The following is an 18,749-nucleotide window of genomic DNA, read 5'->3' on the forward strand; positions in this document are numbered from 1 at the left end:
CTGAAGGCTCTCCAATGGCCGTAGTTAATTTTTTTCTATTTTATTAATTGAGATACAGTTTACATACCATAAGTCTACATTTTGAAGTGGTGGATGTAATTCAGTGTTATTAGTATATTCACAGGGTCATACAACCATCACCACCGTCTAATTTCAGAACATTTTCATCATTCCAAAAAGAAACTCAGTACCCATTAGCAGTCACTTCCCATTCGTCTCAGCTTCTAGCAATCTACTAATCTACTTTCTGTTTCTATGGATTTGCCTTTTCTGAACTTTCGTATACATGGAATCATATATCATGTAGTCTTTTGCTTCTGGCTTCTTATTGAGATTTCAAGCAACACAGAGCTTTCTCTATTGCTCAGAACTCCTTTGGTCACAATCGATAGAGAACACAACTCAAACTACCTTAAATTGAATGAATGAGTGAGGGATAGAATTTATTGGCTCTTGTAATTAAGTATTCAGGTAACTGATTTCAGCTATAGCTGTATCCAGGGGTTCCAGTTGTTATCGGGATCAGGACCCAGTCTTGCTCCTCTGTTCCTTGGCTCTGTTTTCTTCAGTGTTGGCTCCATTATCAAGTAAGCTCTCCCCTGATAGTGGCAGGATAGGTACCAACAGCCTGTCATCTTCAGCAATCCTAGCAAAAATAGACATTCTTTTCCTTACCAGTTGGAAGTCTCAGAATGGAGACACACTGGAGCATCTAGGGCCTATGCCCATATGCATAACACAGTGGCTAAAGGAAATGAAGTGCTCTGGCCAGGTCAGACCCAGGTGACTGTCATCACCTGGGGGATCCGCTTCCCCTATTATCCAGGCCTGGGTCACATGCCCCCACCTTGAATTCAGCAGTACAATCAGCCCATCTGACCACATAAGCTAACAAAAGGAAAGGAGTCTCTTACCAAAAAGAGGGAAGGCTGTATACTGGGGAGGCAAAATTTATAGATATCCACTGCAGTGTCAGTGCCGAGAAGGCTGTTAAGAATCATCAAGTCCAGCCTCTTCAGCTTACAGATGGGGAAGCTGAGGTGCAGGGGTGCTTTTCTCAGGTCCCCTGAAACACTAACAGAGCCTTGTTGTCCATGTCCTGCCAAAGACCCATTCAAATTCTCCCTCTCCAAGGCTTGCCTAGGCTGGTGCTAAGTCAGCAGAAAGAAAAGCATATTATTTTGCTTTGTTTTCTTACCCAAATTCCTCCTGGCAGGTCCTCTTCATGCTCTATGCAACTTAGCCAAAAGTTTGGCGTGTCAGCCAGGTTGTCTAGCCTTTGCAGTAAAACAAAATACCCACATGATCTACTCTGCACACCTCAAGTGACTATGGAATCTTTGGGGGGATCTTAATGGTCACAACTCTAAGGAATATGTAAAGAGGGTGTGTGATAACGAGATTACCAAAAGCACCTTAATTTATTCATAGATTTCTTCTTTCATTTGTAAGAGTCCCTACAATAATTCATGCTAGGCTGCTGACAGAAAAGAAATAGTCCTCACCCCAAAGAGCACAGATAACTCTCTCCAGCTATTTAGAGTTAGGGCAGGAAATGGATCTAGAATAGCTTGTGCAATAAGAAGTTTTTTGCCTTTCAAGGTTATTCTTTTCCATTTCACATTGCCCATCCTCCTCAAATGCTTGCTTTGTGAACCACTGAGGTCGACAAAAATCCTAGGAGTCAACAGACCAGAGTAATCTGCATCCTGCCTCCAGCCTAGGCATCACATCCAGTTGTTTAATGTTTATTGATTATCTGCTGTGTGACGCATTGGCACTTGGTGAATATCAGTGAATATAAGACAGAGAAAATTCCCTGTCCTAAAACACCTTACATTGTGGTAGAGCAGAACCTAGCTTCTCTGCTATGGAAGTGGGCAGAGGAGAATTCCCAGGAGCTAGAACTCTTTAATTTGCCTCCTTTGCACCTTCATATGTTAAGTTGTTGGTTTTGTTTAGTCACTAAGTCATGTCCAACTCTTTGCAACCCCATGGACAGTGGCCCACCAGGCTCCTCTCTCCATGGGGTTTCCTAGGCAAGAATACTGGAGTAGGTTGCCATTCCCTTCTCCAGGGAATCTTCCCAGCCCAGGGATTGAGCTCAGGTCTCCTGCATTGCAGGCAGATTCTTTACTGTCTGAGCCACCAGGGAAGCCCTCATATATAAGAGCCAAAGTTAATTCTGTTTGGTTCATACACTTTAAACCAAATTTGCAATAATCACTGATATAGAATTTACCCTTTAAGTGGAACAGGAATTACTCATAGAAAGGTAGATGAACCTATGGAGTCTATAAGCTGGAATACTTTAATAAAAATATAAGGCAACCATTTGGGGGAAAAATACCTAACAACGCATGCTAGCCTCACTATTTTATGTTATTCACTGTTATTACATAAAAGGATTATGTTTGCACCTTCCTTTTTTTAATTCAGCAATTTGAAGTTTTATGTGAGGTTTTAAAATCTACATGTTCTTCAAATTCACAGAATTCACATAAACTCCAATGGAATTGTCCTGGTGAGAGCTTCCAGTCCTGCTGGGCAAACATCCCCTTCCCATACTTCTGAGCAAATTGTGACCTCTCCAGTAGGGCAACATGGAAAAATTCCAATTAGAAACAATCAAATCCCATGAAGCAAGACTAAATCCTATAATGCTGAATTCCAGTAACATTTTTGCTGGCCTATCTTTTCTCATTTTTCCCCTTTCTATTTCCTATTCTGTCTTCCAAGTACCAAAGCTGGTTTCCAGCTCAAAATTCTTTGTACCACCCCCATGCCACTTCTCATTTGCTATAATACATCATCAAGCTTTCTATATTATTTTTAACCTCTGACAGTGATATACAAAGCTCTGCTGTAAAGCATCCTTTGTGATAACAGTAGAACTCTCCTAGTGGCTTATATTTCTCTTATATCCTAGCAGTGTATCATCAGGTAGATTCTGGCGTCTATTTGGAGAGAGGATCCTGGTCTCTACTTGGAGAGAGGATCCTGGCCTCTACAATAATGAAATACTAATACAGAAGGACTCAGACACTACTACTTTTTTTGAATGCCTTCTAAAATTGCTTTCATGTACATTATTTCATGTACAATTGCAGTTTATTCCAGAACAATGCAATGTGATATTTATAAACATAATCCCATAGTGTAACATATTTATTCAGTGATGGACAACTTTCAGTCCATTGATTGAAGAAGAATGTGCCAATTGTTCATCAGATTCAAGCATTTGTATCCTCCATGGTTCCTCTTGAAGTAACACAAACAGCTGTGAATAAGGAAGCATGCTGAAGCTATTTCTATGTTATACACGTAATCAGTGGTAAATTCCATTTAATGCATGTCTGCCTATAAAAATCCATTGAAGCTTTACTATTCAAGTAGGGTTTCATCTTGAATTTGAGATTACCATTCAAATAGCAGCAGCAGTGTTAGTGTTGACAGTTTATATTGTAGAACCTGCATGTATTCAGATGTGCAGAAATGGTGATAGACAACAGTAAATAAGATATGTATATAATAACCATACAAAAATTCAACTTTTACAATTGAATTTTCTCAACAAAGAACCTAGATTTCTTTTTCCTTTTTTAGGTTTCAGGAGGCACTTACACTTAGGAAAAAAATCATCTGACCACCTAAAAATCATCTAATCTTCTTTTCTGTATTTTTATTTTCTCCTCCCTGTCTCTCTTGTCTTAAGGACAATCTTATTCTGCTAGGACTGCTGTAACAAAATACCACAGACTGGTGGCTTAAACAACAGAACTTTATTTTCTTATAGCTCTGGAGGCTGGAAGTCCAAGATAAAAGCAATAAAAAGTTTGGTTTCTCCCGAGGCTTCCTTTTGTGGCTTTCAGATAGCTGTCTTCTTGCTCTATCTTCACATGGCGATGCAAGCACATCACCAGTGTGTCTACCTCTTCACAGCATGACTGGCGTTAGAATCCCTAGACTCAAGATCAGAAATTAAGCATAGAAATTTTGGAAGGACAAAATTTAGTCCATACAGGTACCATACATTCTATTTCATCTCTCTCTCTACCTGACATTCTCTGTGTTCCCAAGTAGGAATGTTACAGACCCATTTCTATTACTTGTAAACATGTAAACATCTACTGATTAGGGTTAGACACATTCAAGTTGGGCTCAAGCCACAGGCCAATGGAGGAATCTTAGTTTCCATCAACAGGTAAAGTCATGGAGCTAAGGATCAGAAATTAGGCTAGTGTGATAGGAGACTATAGTTTTAAGTTCAAAGTTAGGAAATAAAGTCTTTTCTATTCTCTGTCATCCATTTAATCCTTTCTATATTCAAAAATATCAGAAAGATAATTGAAGAGAAATGTCATTTCCTTATTCCCATTTCTTACCTCCTTGAGTGGTTTATGTGAATTTAGGTACAGAGCATTTCTCAGAGTAGATTTTGGGCTTCTCTCTTAGGTGGACACCTCCAAAACCCTAGAAATCCAGTAGTCTGGTATTGGGTACAGAGTAGGTATTGCCTGGAATATCTCCAGTGGGCTACAGCATCACCCCCACCTCTATAGACTCACCCCATTGACCCAACACTCCATCAGAGGTTAGTGTCAACCAACTGCCCAGGCTGTTGTAGCACCTGCTTCCTTCTATTTATGGCATTAAGAACTTTCTTCCTGGGACCCAGCTGCATTTGTATGCTCTGAAGGTCCTCATCAGAGCAAAGCAGCAGAGCTTCCAGATCAATCTGCTCTCTCATGAAAATAGGAAGGAATTCTTCCAAGTAGTGGGACTGCAAGAACACTTCCAAGGGAGTAGCATCAACCACATCTTCCTCCCATTCCACTTCATCCTCATCCCAAGGCAGATCATCTTCATGGTGGTTTTCCTCTCCCTCTTCATCAGCCTCAGCTTCTCCTTGTCTCTGAAGCAATTCACTGGGCATTGTAAACCCCAGCTCCCTCCTGCTGTCTGAGATGTCTTCAGGGCTGAATATTCTATTCCTTCCAAAAACAACATTTCCTAGACCTGGACGGTTGAGAATGGATTCGTGTTGCATACAGCTGTCCCCCTTTTCAGAGAACTGGAGCTTCTCTATGAAGTCCCCTGAGAGTTCATCTTCCTCATCCTCTCTGAACACTTCCATCACATTCTTCTGTCCACTTCTGCTCTCATTCCCTAACTGCTCTGCTGTATCTTTGTTCTTCTTGAACTTAAGCTTGAGGGTATCTTTAATACCCTTAGACAGTGACCCAAATGTGTTAGAAGCAGAAGCATTTGAAAGGACTGACCTAGAGAAAGTTCCCTTGGAAGAAGAAAGAGTCCCAGATTCCTCCTTGCTGTATGTGCGGGCCATCTTATTTTGGTGCTTCTCCTGGAGCCTCTCACACTCTTTGATCTGCTTCTTGACATTCTTCTGAGCCTGCTCCTTCTGCCTGGTGACTTTCTTGGGGTTCATGATGTTCTGGGCAGTGGCAGCCTTATCCAGAAGAGCGACACATTCATTCTGCTCTCTGCTGGCAGCAGCATCCAGTGGAGACTGTAAGTCATTGTCCAGAGCAAAGATGTTGGCACCAAAGTTGATCAGGAATGAGACGCAGTGGGCATGACCATTGGAGGCTGCATAATGTAAAGGAGTATTTCCCCAGATGTCACATCTATTAGGATCCCCTCTAGAAAAGAAAATATAAACAACACATACTAATTTTTTCTCTGAAGATGAGGTCTAAGAAATAAAAAAATTAAAGAACAAAATGCAAGTTAATCTTGCCTTGACATTGTTATAAGATAACTTCAAAAGCCCAAATATGTCACATTTAGGCATCACATGGCCAGAAACAATCCATATCTACCTTATATCTCATTTTTAGAAGCAAAAAAGCTTTCTAAGAAATTCCCCAAATGAGTAACTTTCATGTCTCATTGGCCAGAATCAGATCACATACCTAGGAGAAAGGAAACAGAGCTACCTTCTTTATCTAAGATCAATTAGATGTTTCCCCTAGATAGGATTACCCCATGATATGCTGGTAAATGTTAACAACCATCTCATTAAGGGAAAGAATCAAACACTGATTTATATAGCATGTGCCAATTTCTGTGGTGTAAATGCACCACCACAACATATTTTAAGCACTAATATGACATTACTGGACACAGAATTTGGAAGAGAGACATAGTAGCAATTGATTAGAAATTATTCCCACCACATAGATATTCAATAGATGTGCACAATCTTAAGAGCAAAGATAATAGTAAAATGTGGTAAAATAATTAGAAAGCAATAAGTTTTGAGTATTACCTTTTTAATATAATTTATTAAATTTACGTTTATATAATTTTATTTTTAATAATGAATTGTTTATCTGATTCAGACTTCCTAAAACCTTAGCAATCATCTCTCCTGAGCTTGTTACATAGAGCTGGCTCTGAAACCACATCCTGTACCTTAAAGGATCAAGGTTGATAAGGTAGAAACATCAAGAACACCAAACCTCTTTCACAGAGTACCAGGGAAATCACAGATGTGGAAACAACTTGCAGAAAGTCCCTCCAACTGAGCATGAGCATCACACAGATGCCCTGAGGGACTCGAATGACTGATCGTGCACTCTGGATATCACAGGCTTAAAATCCATTACATATTACGGACTGGGCCCTTTCACCTTTAAAACTGCACATGTAACCCATGAGAGGCATGAAGGACTGTCCAGCCTTCACTCCTGAAACTTACATTGAAACTTACACTTACTTTCCATCATTTGTTTCTAAGCAGCCTCCCCCTCTTTTTCCTTATTTCCCATTCAAAAGCCAATCAAGGAGATGAATCTAAAGCAGTGCCTCTTGTCTCCTTGTTTTCCACCCTTCAATAAAGCATTTTCTCTCTGCAAAGACCATTGCCTTGGTCTTTCCATTGCACAGTGGGCAGCAAACCCACTTGCTCAGTTACAGTTCCAGCACATAACTGTTACCTCCTCTGAGTCACAGGTAAGGAAATAAATAACAACAAAACTGGTTTTCCAACAGCAAGAAAGAAAAGACGAATGGATGTTGGGCAGGAAGCAGTGTCTAATACGACTAATATTTGTACAAAGGGTCTATTGATTCCTCACTTTACTTTCACGTAATAACAAATGGTTTGGGCTTCCCTAATGGCTCAGATATAAAAGAATCTGCCTATAATGCAGGAGACCCTGGTTTGATCCTTGGGTTGGGAAGATCCCCTGGAGAAGGGAATGGCTACCCACTCTAGTATTCTTGCCTGGAGAATTCCATGGATAGAGGAGCCTGGTGGGCTATAATCCATGGGGTTGCAGAGTCAGACATGACTGAGCAACTAACACTACAATGGTTTAAGGTAGAATTGGGGGCAATATTAGATAGCATTAAGGGTACATGGTAGGTAAAGAAGATTTGTGGAATGAATGTCTACTAGAATCCTGCCCCAGGCTAAATCACCACCCCTTGCCCTTCTCCTGTGAGGCCTTAAGTTACGAACAAGCATAAATGAAAAGTAATAACTTACTGTTAACTATGGCTCTGACCCCCAAGGCACTGTTGAGAACTCTGATAATACAGGTACAAAAGGGCACCTTCCCTTGCCCTAGTCCAGACTCCAAAATCAGGATCTCTGCAACCTTTGGCCAGGCTAGACCCATGGGATGGCAGGAGAGAGAGTCTAAGAAGGTGTTTTAACATTCCTGGTAAGCAGCAGGTGAAACAGGAGAAAAGGTTCATGCCCTTGCAACTGGCATGTTAATGCACTGTGATCCTTCTGTTTCTTGCTATTTAAAGTTTAGTCCGTAGACAAATAGCAGTAACATCACCTTCAAGTTTGTTGGAAATGAAGAATCTTGGACCTCATCCCAGACTTCCTGAATCAGAATCTGAAGTTTAACAAGATCCCCAGGTTAAGTTCACTGCAGGTTAAGACCTGCGCCAGTTAAGGTGACCCAACCAGTGTCCTGTAATTTAGTGAATCAGATTCGTATTATAATTCCTCCATGGGAAACTTTGGTTTCTTCATGCTTGTTTATTACAAAGCACTTACACATTCACTGCCCCTACCACCACTACCACCAATCACAATCTTTCTCTTAAAAAAGAAAAAGAAGAACAACTCTCAGAGGGGTAAATAAGACCAAGCACTCAGTTGATTTGCCCACCAGTTCACTGCAGTACACTTTGGATCAGGCCTGGCTGCATGTCTAATGGTCTCCAACACAATATGGTCTTACATTAACTCACCTCAGCTTTACCTTTTATCTGCAATGAGGTCTCAAGTTCAACTTTTTTAGGACTCATTGTCCTCATCTATAAATTGAGGATAATATTATCTACTCATAGAACTATAATGTGAATAGAGTCAACATACATAAAGCATTACAAAAGTGCTTGGTACATAGTGAATACTCAATAAATTTTACCTGTTATCATTTCTTTTGACTCTTAACTCAAAATACTTAATTTCATATATTTTTTTCTCATACCCATCTGGTAAACTCTTTTTTTTTTTTTTTCCCATGTGGTAAACTCTTGCAACACTACAATAACTCTTCTGGCCTTTCAACACTTATAATCTTAATTTGTCAAATACACCCTGCCCTGTTTAGATAGTATGTCTCAGAGGGCAAAACCTGTGTCTTTTGTCCTTTGTATGGTATCTTCTATATCTCCTAGCAGACGTCTCAAACACAACCTAAAGAAGCCAAGATGTGATGTAAGTAACTTAATGGGGCCACGTGTTTTTTTTTTTTCCAACAAAGGAATAGTTAAGTTCAAGCTCCATCTAAAAGAACAGGCATTGTTCAGCTGTGGCTAATTGCTATCCTGAATAAAAGCAGACACAATATTGCCAGAGCTTCCATTTTCCAAACAAAACCAGAAATCCAGAATTTCAGGTGAAGCTTTTTGATTTTTAAATGTTGGCTTAACTTTAAGAGAAAATTACAGTGAGGTCCAAATTAAACATGCTCGTGGGCTGGATCCACATAAGGTGACAGTTGGCAACGTCCTTCTGAGGAGAGAGAACAGTGAGTGTAAGCAGATGCACATAGAGGTGACATTACATATCTGGGACACCAGAAATATACTCAGTGTGGCCAGAGATAGATGAAGGGAAATAAGTTCAAAGAGGAAGGAGAGAAAATGAAACTGAATCTAAGGAAAGCAAGTATTAAATAACATGGTTCTGTTGCACAACCCTTTTCAAAAGGGGTCTAGTCAGTCTGCCTGATTTAGTTGTCTTGGATCAAAGCAGACCTCTTTCAACCTTAAAAGAGTTGTGTATCTTAGGGAAGCACAGTACCCTCAAAGATGGAATTTCACTTTTCATTCATTTTAACCAAACACCACATTCAAAAGACTTCAAAGAGAGGTTGTAAAACATCTAAGACATTACTGCAAATATAAACATATGGGTTAAATTTGCCTGATATTAGATTGGATAAGTTAAAAAAGAAATTATTGAGAAGAGTGAGTTTGGGTGAGGATGTTACAAGTATTAAGAGGTTGGATTAAATCCACATGCTTCAGGTCATAAAACAGTGGAATTTTCCCCACCCAAGGGAACTTAAATGATCCTTCAAAAATAGGAAGAACATGAAGAAAACCTGAGGTGACCCTTAAAGATTGGTCCTTTCTTAAGAAACACAAAATTCCAAATTTAAAGATGAACCTGTCAGTAAGTTGATTCATGAGTTGCCCTGGAACATTTAACCTATTTCCACTTGCAGAAATTCTATTTACAGACAACTTTCCAAATTGATGTACTACTTAAATTAAAATTTTTTCTATTGACAATTGGGAGTTCTTCTTCACTCTGTCTTTCAATCTCTGGTGTCCTTCACATTTTTTGATAGAACCATTACACACACCTGTCCAGTTATTCAAAAACTCATCCCCCTCATTTGTTGATCTGAATCCAATATTGATGTCATATTGTTTCTGTGGTCTAAATTCATAAAATTTTTATTTGATTTTTTTCTATCCTTTTTTTATTCCCAAAAGAGAAACTCAATGAAAAGACTTTAAGTAATCATATTTTGCCCTTGCTTTTTAGTAGATTAGTACATTTTGGAAATAATTCGTAAACCTGGATTTTTATTATTATTGCAAAATAGGCAATTTTCTTATATTAAATTACTCTGAGCATCTGTTCCATTTCCATTTCTCCTTTTGAAGTTGATTTGATTTTTTCTGGTGTTGTTCTCAGAAAAAAAAAAATCACTTTTTCAAAAAATGTTTTTCTACATAAGAAGGAATATTTAGACTCATTAGTAATCAAATAAATGCAATTGAAAGTAATACACCACCATCTGTTTGCCTATCAGATAGGCAACAAATAAAAAGAATAATAATATTCAGTTTTGGCAGGAGTGTGAGGAAGTGAAGGAGGAAGCATAGTGGTTCAAATTTCCTGGCACAGTATGTGCGAAAGACTGTAAAACATAGTGCTCCTTTGAATCAACAATTCTGCTAAGGAATTTATCCTGAGGAAGTATCAGACACTTGTGCAAAGATGGGTCATCAAGGATGCTCATTCCATCTTATACAAACACTGGGTTCAAATTAAATGTCATGAACAAATAACTGATTAAATAAATTGTAATGAAACTATAAAGCAGGATACCATATAGCCACTGAAAATCATGTCATGGATCTCTCCTTTTAACTGCAGATGGTCAATAATGTATTATTAAATAATTAGAAGAATAATCCAGAAGAGTTTGTATACTGTGATTGCCTTTTTAAAAGGGCTGAACATAGGTACATTTAAGTTTATGTTCTTAAAGGGAAACATCTGAAGGAATATATACCCAAATGTTAATGACTGTGAGAATTCATGTGATTTTTGATTAAGTATATTTTCCAATATGACATGAAATGTTACAAGAATTTTGTATTCCTTTGAGAATCAGAAAGGAAAAAAATTATTTTCATTTTAGAAAATGAAACAAAAATACTTTAAAAAACCTATGCATGTTTTTTTTTTATTAAATTCATTTTTATTTTTCAGAAGAATGTCACACTCTTAAACAATGTTGAATGAATTCTAACATCTTTCCATTAAAATCAGGGGAGCTTACCGCTGAAAAGCTCATGTTTCACTTGTTTACTTTTATTTACTTTTTTAAATTTAAATTTATTTATTTTAATTGGAGGCTAATTACTTTACAATATTGTATTGGTTCTGCCACACATCAACATGAATCTGCCACGGGTGTACACATGTTCCCCATCCTGAACCCCACTCCCACCTCCCTCCCCGTACCATCCCTCCGGGTCAAAGCAAAATTAAATTCTGTATAACTGAGGCCATCTTCCCAATGTAAGACATGTAATTATTGCTTTCCATCTTTAAAAGTAAAAAAGGAAGAAAAACAGTTTTTAACAAAGCAAGAGTTTGGATATTATTGCTTGCCACATGATCCATAGTTCAATCAGGTAGTAACAGAAAGACACTAAAATCATCAGACTGCAGTAGACCTCATTAACAGGTTAACATCTAAATTCAATTTTTGTTTGGTTTTACTTTTTAGCCCCCTTAAATGTAATGGGCATTTTGTTCTCACACAAGTGCTTAAAGATTGGCTATGATCAAAATCTGCGTGCCATGCAGGAGACCCAGTTTTGATCCCTGAGTTGGGAAGATCCCCTGGAGAAGGAAATGGCAACTCACTCCAGTATTCTTGCCTGGAGAATTCTATGGACACAGGAGCCTGGTGGGGTACAGCCTATGGGGTCGCAAGAAGTCAGCCACAACTGAGTGAATAGCACACACATGCAATGATCAAAATGGGTGGTGACCTGTGAAAACCCTTATAAGACATTTTTATAAGTTTATACCAGGCCAACTTAACAGATCTTAAGTGCTTCTGGAGAGAAGGAAAAAAATCTGGGATGTATTAGTACTGATCCAGAAGACAAGAGTCGAGAAGGAAGGACTAACCAGGGTTAGAATGTTCATGCTCATAATCAGTTTTTAATAAATACCAAACAATGGACTGGATTTTGACATTATATTGAGAGAAATTACCATGCCAAATAAATACATAAAGAGTGGATTATATAACAAAATGCTTAGGGACAAATGACTAGCCATTTGGAGAAGACATAGTTAGATCACACTCTCAAATCTCAAATCAAAGAAATAAAATATGAGTTATTTAAAATAAAAAAAGAAACTAAAGTACTAAAGAAAATATCTGTCAATATTTAGGCATGACCTCAAAGTTGGAATTACATAGTAAAATTGATAGACTTAAGTACATTAATATATATATTTAAATTTATATTTTCACTGATATTAAATATCTGATGTCAAAAATATGAATTATGATTTGTGAAAATATTTGGAAACACGGTGACAAAAGGCTGATATTCTAACTTTAAAAAAATCAATGAGAAATGTTGAAGACTCCTATATATAAGTAGGGCAAGGTTATAAATACTTAGCTCACAAAAGTGGAAATACAATGACTTTAAAATATAAAAAAATTTTCAATCCTGCCAGTAACCAAAGAACATTAATATATTGTGCATTGATATATCATTTTGAACCTACAATGTTGACAGAAATGGGTGCTCACTTTCTGAAAAGCAATTTGTCAATAGACACCAAAAAAGTCTTTAAATGGTATATGTGCCAACCGATCCAGAAATTTCACTTTGAAGAATTTGTTCTCAAGAAAATATGAGCAAAGATTTATGTACAAGGATAATTATCACAGCACTATTTAAACCATGGGAAACAAGTTAGTTGTCCAAAAGAGAGATTGACTAAGAAATATATTTATATACTATATTCATTAACTAGAATACTAAGAAGTTCCTGAAAGTTAAACTGCATATATGCTGACATGGAAAAAATGTTTATGATATATTGAGTCATAAAAAATAAAACAAAACAAAACTGCATACCACACAAAAAGTGTTTACTTAGTATATTATTTCATGTATATGTACAAATAGGCATGTACAATTATTTATATATAATATGTATATTTTAATATATGTGTGCATATATTTGTGGGTTCTATATATATTTTATACACACTATATATATGACATAACAGGATATTTTATTCTTTATAATCTGTGTGCATATATATAGTTTAATTTGGGGGGCTTAGTTTATGTTAATTTTGTCATAAGTAAAGACCATAGAACAATTTGTATAGGAAAATGTTTCAGGCTTAGAAAGAGAGAGAGAGAGAGCAAGGAGAACATCTAGGCCCTCTCATTTAAATTGGACCTTAAAATGGGAAAGGGTTTTCAGCACTGGTTGTGAAATTGTAACTGACATCTTGTACTTCCTGCAGAGGTGATATAAGAAAGTTTGGGAGAAGAGGAAAGATGATACAGGGTTACAATCTGGAAGAGTTTAGCTGAAAGGGTCGAGGCAGAGGGTGATGTCTGTAAAACGTGGAAAATGGAAGTTAAAAGGAATGAAGTACAGCAACTCCACTCACTTCCTCATTTATAGTCTTCAACTCAGGAACTCTCTCTACCTTCGGTTCTTCTAACTCCTTAAAGTGCCTCTCACTTCAATAAAGGATGCCAACATCCAACATCCTGTCAAAGCTCAAACTTGATTCTCCTCTTCCTTCTGCCCACTCAACATTCGGTCAATTATAACCAATTCTACATCCAAATTGCCATCTATCCCCATCTCTCTGTTCCCACTGCCACTTTTCTAATCCAGTTCGCCCCTCATCTCAACCATCAAAACAGTCCCTGAACATTTTTTTTAACTGCTATACGACTGCCTGAGGAAAATTTTGTAAACAGAAAGCTACCAGGTGGCTCCCCTGTGCAAACCCACCACAGTGCCTTTCCGTGTCCTTGGGAAAAAATTCAATTCCTTAAGAGAGTCTACAAGACTCTTGTGTCTGGTCTCCTCGCTTACAACTTGGCCTCTCCCCACTCAAGCCATCTCCAGCCATACTTGACCCCTTCAGGGCCTAGAATACAGTGCTCTTCCTCAGGAGAAACACTTTTCCTTCCACCTTCATCTGGCCAACTGCTTATAGTTCAAACTCCAGTTTACATGCTCAAGAAAACCTTCCCTCACTACCTAGATTGGGATACCTGTCTTATTTATTTAGTGTTCTCTCTTTACCCCTTTATAACACATTCATGACATTTCTTCCCTCGGATCTGATCACCATATGAAGATGGGAAGAATCATATTTCTCTTGTTGATCTAGCAAAATGGCTGACACAGAGCAGATATAGGTATTAATAAATACATACGTTATATATTAATATGTATAAATTCACTTGCCTCCTTTACTCACATTGTCTTTTTTTCTTTCTTTAGTCTTCTTGGAGTTATAGTTGTCAATGGTGACTAGCCCCTTCAGCAACAAGTAGAAGACAGGAGCTAGCTAATATCTGCTTTAGAACTTGAAGGGAGAGTATATGTACATGTATGTATTTGACAGCCAGAGTGGTAATTAAGATAGGCTGAAGGTCCCTTTTATAGCTTATAAAGCCAGAAATTTCATCTAAGAACCATTAGCTTGCACTTAGATTGAGTATTTTTTTTTAAGGCTACGAAATTTTAATGGCACAGATGAAAAAAAAAAAAACAAAACACATCATTTGTTCCAATTATACTTGACGTCTTAAAACCAGGTAGATCACTGATCTTTTTTAAAGAGTCAAGCATTTACATGTCATGGAAAGGAGTTTTAAAGCCACAGAATTCAAATATCTTACCCTCAAGGGAAATAATAGTGACTTAGAGTTCAGGATTTCTGTGTATGTGGCTCATAAGGGATCAGCCACCCCATGGTGCCAGTTCTCAGTGTAGAAAGAGAATTTATCGCTGGGAAATTTTCTCATTTCCTCTAGAAAGACAATTTTTACACAGACTAGAATGAGAGCAAAGTATTTTCACTAATTCCCTGCCTCTTGCTCCTGTCTACAAAATCCTCCCATAAACAGTTTCCAGTCAAAACCATTGGGTTAAACTTACCCTCTGCTGCAGATTATTTCTAGGGCTTCCAAGTTCCCATGGTAGGCTGCTAGGAGTGTGGGAGTCATGCCATCTTCGTCAGAAAGATTCAGATCTCTCTTGGTAGCCTCCTTCAGAAGTTCCAGGTAGCTATCACTAGCAGCTTGATGATAGCGAGTGGACATTTTTCTGCTCTCCGAAGCTTTGCCAAATCACTCTCCAGGCGGAACAGGATGTCAGTGAAGCAGCCTTCTTATAAAGCTGGTTAATCAGTGACAAGGAACAGTGTCAGCCCAGGGCAAAGCTCACTCCAGCCTCCCTCCGTGGAAAGCAGCCAGAAAGATTCATGGCACTGAACTTAGACCTTCTCTCTCTGGAATGGCCATGACATTGAAAATTGAGGACTGCTGTGTTCATCTTGAATGTCTTAAAAGAGACACATTTTTCTTGTCTCTTAACAAGTGTTGAATATAATATTGGTCATCTAGGCACAGAATGAAGAAAATAATTTCAAAACAACTCAGAACTAGGTTAGCTCATTGGAGCAGTCCATTTTTCTAAAGTGTTGTATTGAGGTATAATTTACACATTATGAAATTCATCCATTTTAAGTGCAAAATTCAATGATTGTTACTAAATTTCGAGTTGTGTAATTGTCACCATGAAACCAAGCAGGCCCCTGTAGGAACTTGCCAGAGACAGACCCTCTCCTTACCAGTCCACTACCTCTTGTTTGTAGAAAAGCTGTAGCCTTTTAGGCCCTTTCCAAGTTCTAAAGAGCAGATTTAATCAGAGAAGTGAGAAAAGGTAGAAACAAAGAAAAAGTCAAGCAAAACAAAATAATAATTGTTTAGCCATAAAACAAAGTCAAGGGCATTAATTCCTCCTTAATGCTGATAGATAATATCCTAAACAACATGCTTGAGCTATTTTGCAGACACTGAACCCCTCACCCGGAGAAGGCAATGGCACCCCACTCCAGTCTCTTGCCTGGAAAATCCCATGGATGGAGGAGCCTGGTGGGCTGCAGTCCATGGGGTCACTAAGGGTCAGACATGACTAAGCGACTTCACTTTCACTTTTCACTTTCATACATTGGAGAAGGAAATGGCAACCCACTCCAGTGTTCTTGCCTGGAGAATCCCAGGGACAGAGGAGCCTGGTGGGCTGCCGTCTATGGGGTCGCACAGAGTCGGACACGACTGAAGTGACTTAGCAGCAGCAGCAGCAGAACCCCTCACCAGGTGGAAAAAGTTAACTGCATGCTGACCATCAACACATAGACTCCAAACCAGTTGGAACCAGAAGGTTGATGACTGAGATTTTCAAAATATCACCCTGTTACTTCACCAATAACCAATCAAGAACTGTGGATGAGCTGGTCACACAGCCTGTGACCCTTTTCCTCACATTGTCCTTAAAAACCCTTCCCTGAAAGCCACTGGTGAGTTTGGGTCTTTCAAGTAAAAGTTTTTGCTTGGCACCCTGCAATAAATGCTGCATTTTCCTTCACCACAGCCTAGTGTCAGTAGATTGGCTTTGCCACACAGACAGTGAGCAGACCCAACTTCTGTTTGGTAACAACCATAATCCAGTTTTATAACAAATCTGTGACCCCTCAAATATCCCTCATGCTAATTTGTAATCACTCCTCTTTCTCATTCCCAGCCTCAGGAAACCACAAATCTGTTTTCTGTCTCTACAGATTTGCTATTTGTAGGTATTTCATGTAAATGGAATCATACAATATATAGCCTTTTGTAGCTTCACATAAATTTTTGAGGTGCATGCATTTTACAGCATGTAACATTATTTCCTTCCCTTTTATTTCTGAATAGCATTCTACTATACTAATACACCAAATTTTCTTTATTCTTTCAACAGTTCATAGACATTTGAATTGTCTCCACATTTTGTTTTTATGAATACTGCTACCATGATTGTACAAGTTTTTGTGTGGACATATACTTTCACATATCTAAGGTATAAATCAACAAATGGAATTTCTCAATTATATGGCAATTTATATTTAACTTTTTAAGAAATTAACAAACTGTTTTCCAAAGTGACTGTATAGATTTTCATTTCCATCAGCAATGTTTGAAACTGTTCAGTTCAGTCACTCAGTCATGTCTGACTCTTTGTGACCCCATGGACTGCAGCACATCAGGCTTCCCTGTCCATCACCAACTCCTGGAGCTTGCGCAAACTCATGTGCATGAAGTCAGTGATGCCATTCAACCATCTCATCCTCCATCGTCCCCTTCTCCTCCTGCCTTAAATCTTTCCCAGCCTCAGGGTCTTTTCAAATGAGTCAGTTCTTTACATCAAGGGGCCAAAGTATTAGAGCTACAGCTTCAGCATCAGTCCTTCCAATGAATAATCAGGATTGATTTCCTTTAGGATTGACTGGTTTGATCACCTTGCAGTCCAAGAGACTCCCAAGAGTCTTCTCCAACACCACAGTTCAAAAGCATCAATTCTTCGGCACTCAGCTTTCTTTATGGTCCAACTCTCACATCTATACATGACTACTGGAAAAACCATAGCTTTGACTATACAGACATTTGTCAGCAAAGTATGTCTGCTTTTTAATATGCTGTTGAGGTTGGTCATAGCTTTTCTTCCAAGGAGCAGGTATCTTTTAATTTCATGGCAGCAGTCACCATCTGCAGTGATTTTGGAGCCCAAGAAAATAAAATGTGTCACTGTTTTCATTGTTTCCCCATCTATTTGCCATGAAGTGATAAAACTGGATGCCATGATCTTCGATTTTTGAATGTTGAGTTTTAAGACAGCTTTTTTGCTCTCCTCTTTCACTTTCATCAGGAGGCTTTTGAGTTCCTCTTCACTTTCTGCCATAAGGGTAGTGTCATCTGCATATCTGAGGTTATTGATATTTCTCCCAGCAATCTTGATCCCAGCTTGTGCTTCATCCAACCTGGCATTTTGCATGATGTACTCTGCATATAAGTTAAGTAAGCAGGGTGACAATATACAGCCTTGACATGCTCCTTTCCCAATTTGAAACCATGTTGTTCCATGTTCGGTTCTAACTATTGCTTCTTGACCTGCATGCAGATTTCTCAGGAGGCAGGTAAGGTGGTCTGGTAATCCCATCTCTTGAAGAATTTCCCACAGTATGTTGTGATCTACGCAGTCAAAGGCTTTGGTGTATGAGACTGTTGCTGCTGCTGCTGCTAAGTCGCTTCAGTCGTGTCCAACCCTGTGCGACCCCATAGACGGCAGCCCAGACTGTTAGGGAAATTGAAATGGAGAAAGTCTTGTTCAGTCTTCAGAAGCAGGAGAGCAGGCTTCTGACCTTGCTGCTGACCTGCCTGTACACTACCCAGACTCCGTGCCTGTCTGCAAGCATAGAAAGCCAGGTAGCCCTTTAGATAAGAAAGTAAGTGGCTCTTGGAATTCTTTTTTTTTTTTTTTTTATTTTATTTTTAAACTTTACAATATTGTATTAGTTTTGCCAAATATCGAAATGAATCCGCCACAGGTATACCTGTGTTCCCCATCCTGAACCCTCCTCCCTCCTCCCTCCCCATACCCTCTCTCTGGGTCGTCCCAGTGCACCAGCCCCAAGCATCCAGTATCGTGCATCGAACCTGGACTGGCGACTCGTTTCATACATGATATTATACATGTTTCAATGCCATTCTCCCAAATCTCCCCACCCTCTCCCTCTCCCACAGAGTCCATAAGACTGATCTATACATCAGTGTCTCTTTTGCTATCTCGTACACAGGGTTATTGTTACCATCTTTCTAAATTCCATATATATGCG

At 38.7% G+C, this 18,749-nt stretch overlaps 1 protein-coding gene across 1 annotated transcript; it reads right to left on the bottom strand.

The window, feature by feature from the left end:
• Positions 1-3,512: 3,512 nt before the first annotated feature.
• Positions 3,513-15,190, bottom strand: ANKS4B (ankyrin repeat and sterile alpha motif domain containing 4B). Its single transcript, XM_027527581.1, has 2 exons — positions 14,975-15,190; positions 3,513-5,663 (listed from the first exon to the last, which is right to left on the bottom strand). The coding sequence occupies exons 1-2, from the start codon at positions 15,136-15,138 to the stop codon at positions 4,589-4,591; spliced, it is 1,239 nt and encodes a 412-aa protein (XP_027383382.1). The 5' UTR covers positions 15,139-15,190; the 3' UTR covers positions 3,513-4,588.
• Between the last annotated feature and the right edge of the window lie 3,559 nt (positions 15,191-18,749).

The sequence above is a fragment of the Bos indicus x Bos taurus genome, chromosome 25 (genome assembly GCF_003369695.1).
Source record: "Bos indicus x Bos taurus breed Angus x Brahman F1 hybrid chromosome 25, Bos_hybrid_MaternalHap_v2.0, whole genome shotgun sequence".
NCBI classification, from domain to species: domain Eukaryota; kingdom Metazoa; phylum Chordata; class Mammalia; order Artiodactyla; family Bovidae; genus Bos; species Bos indicus x Bos taurus.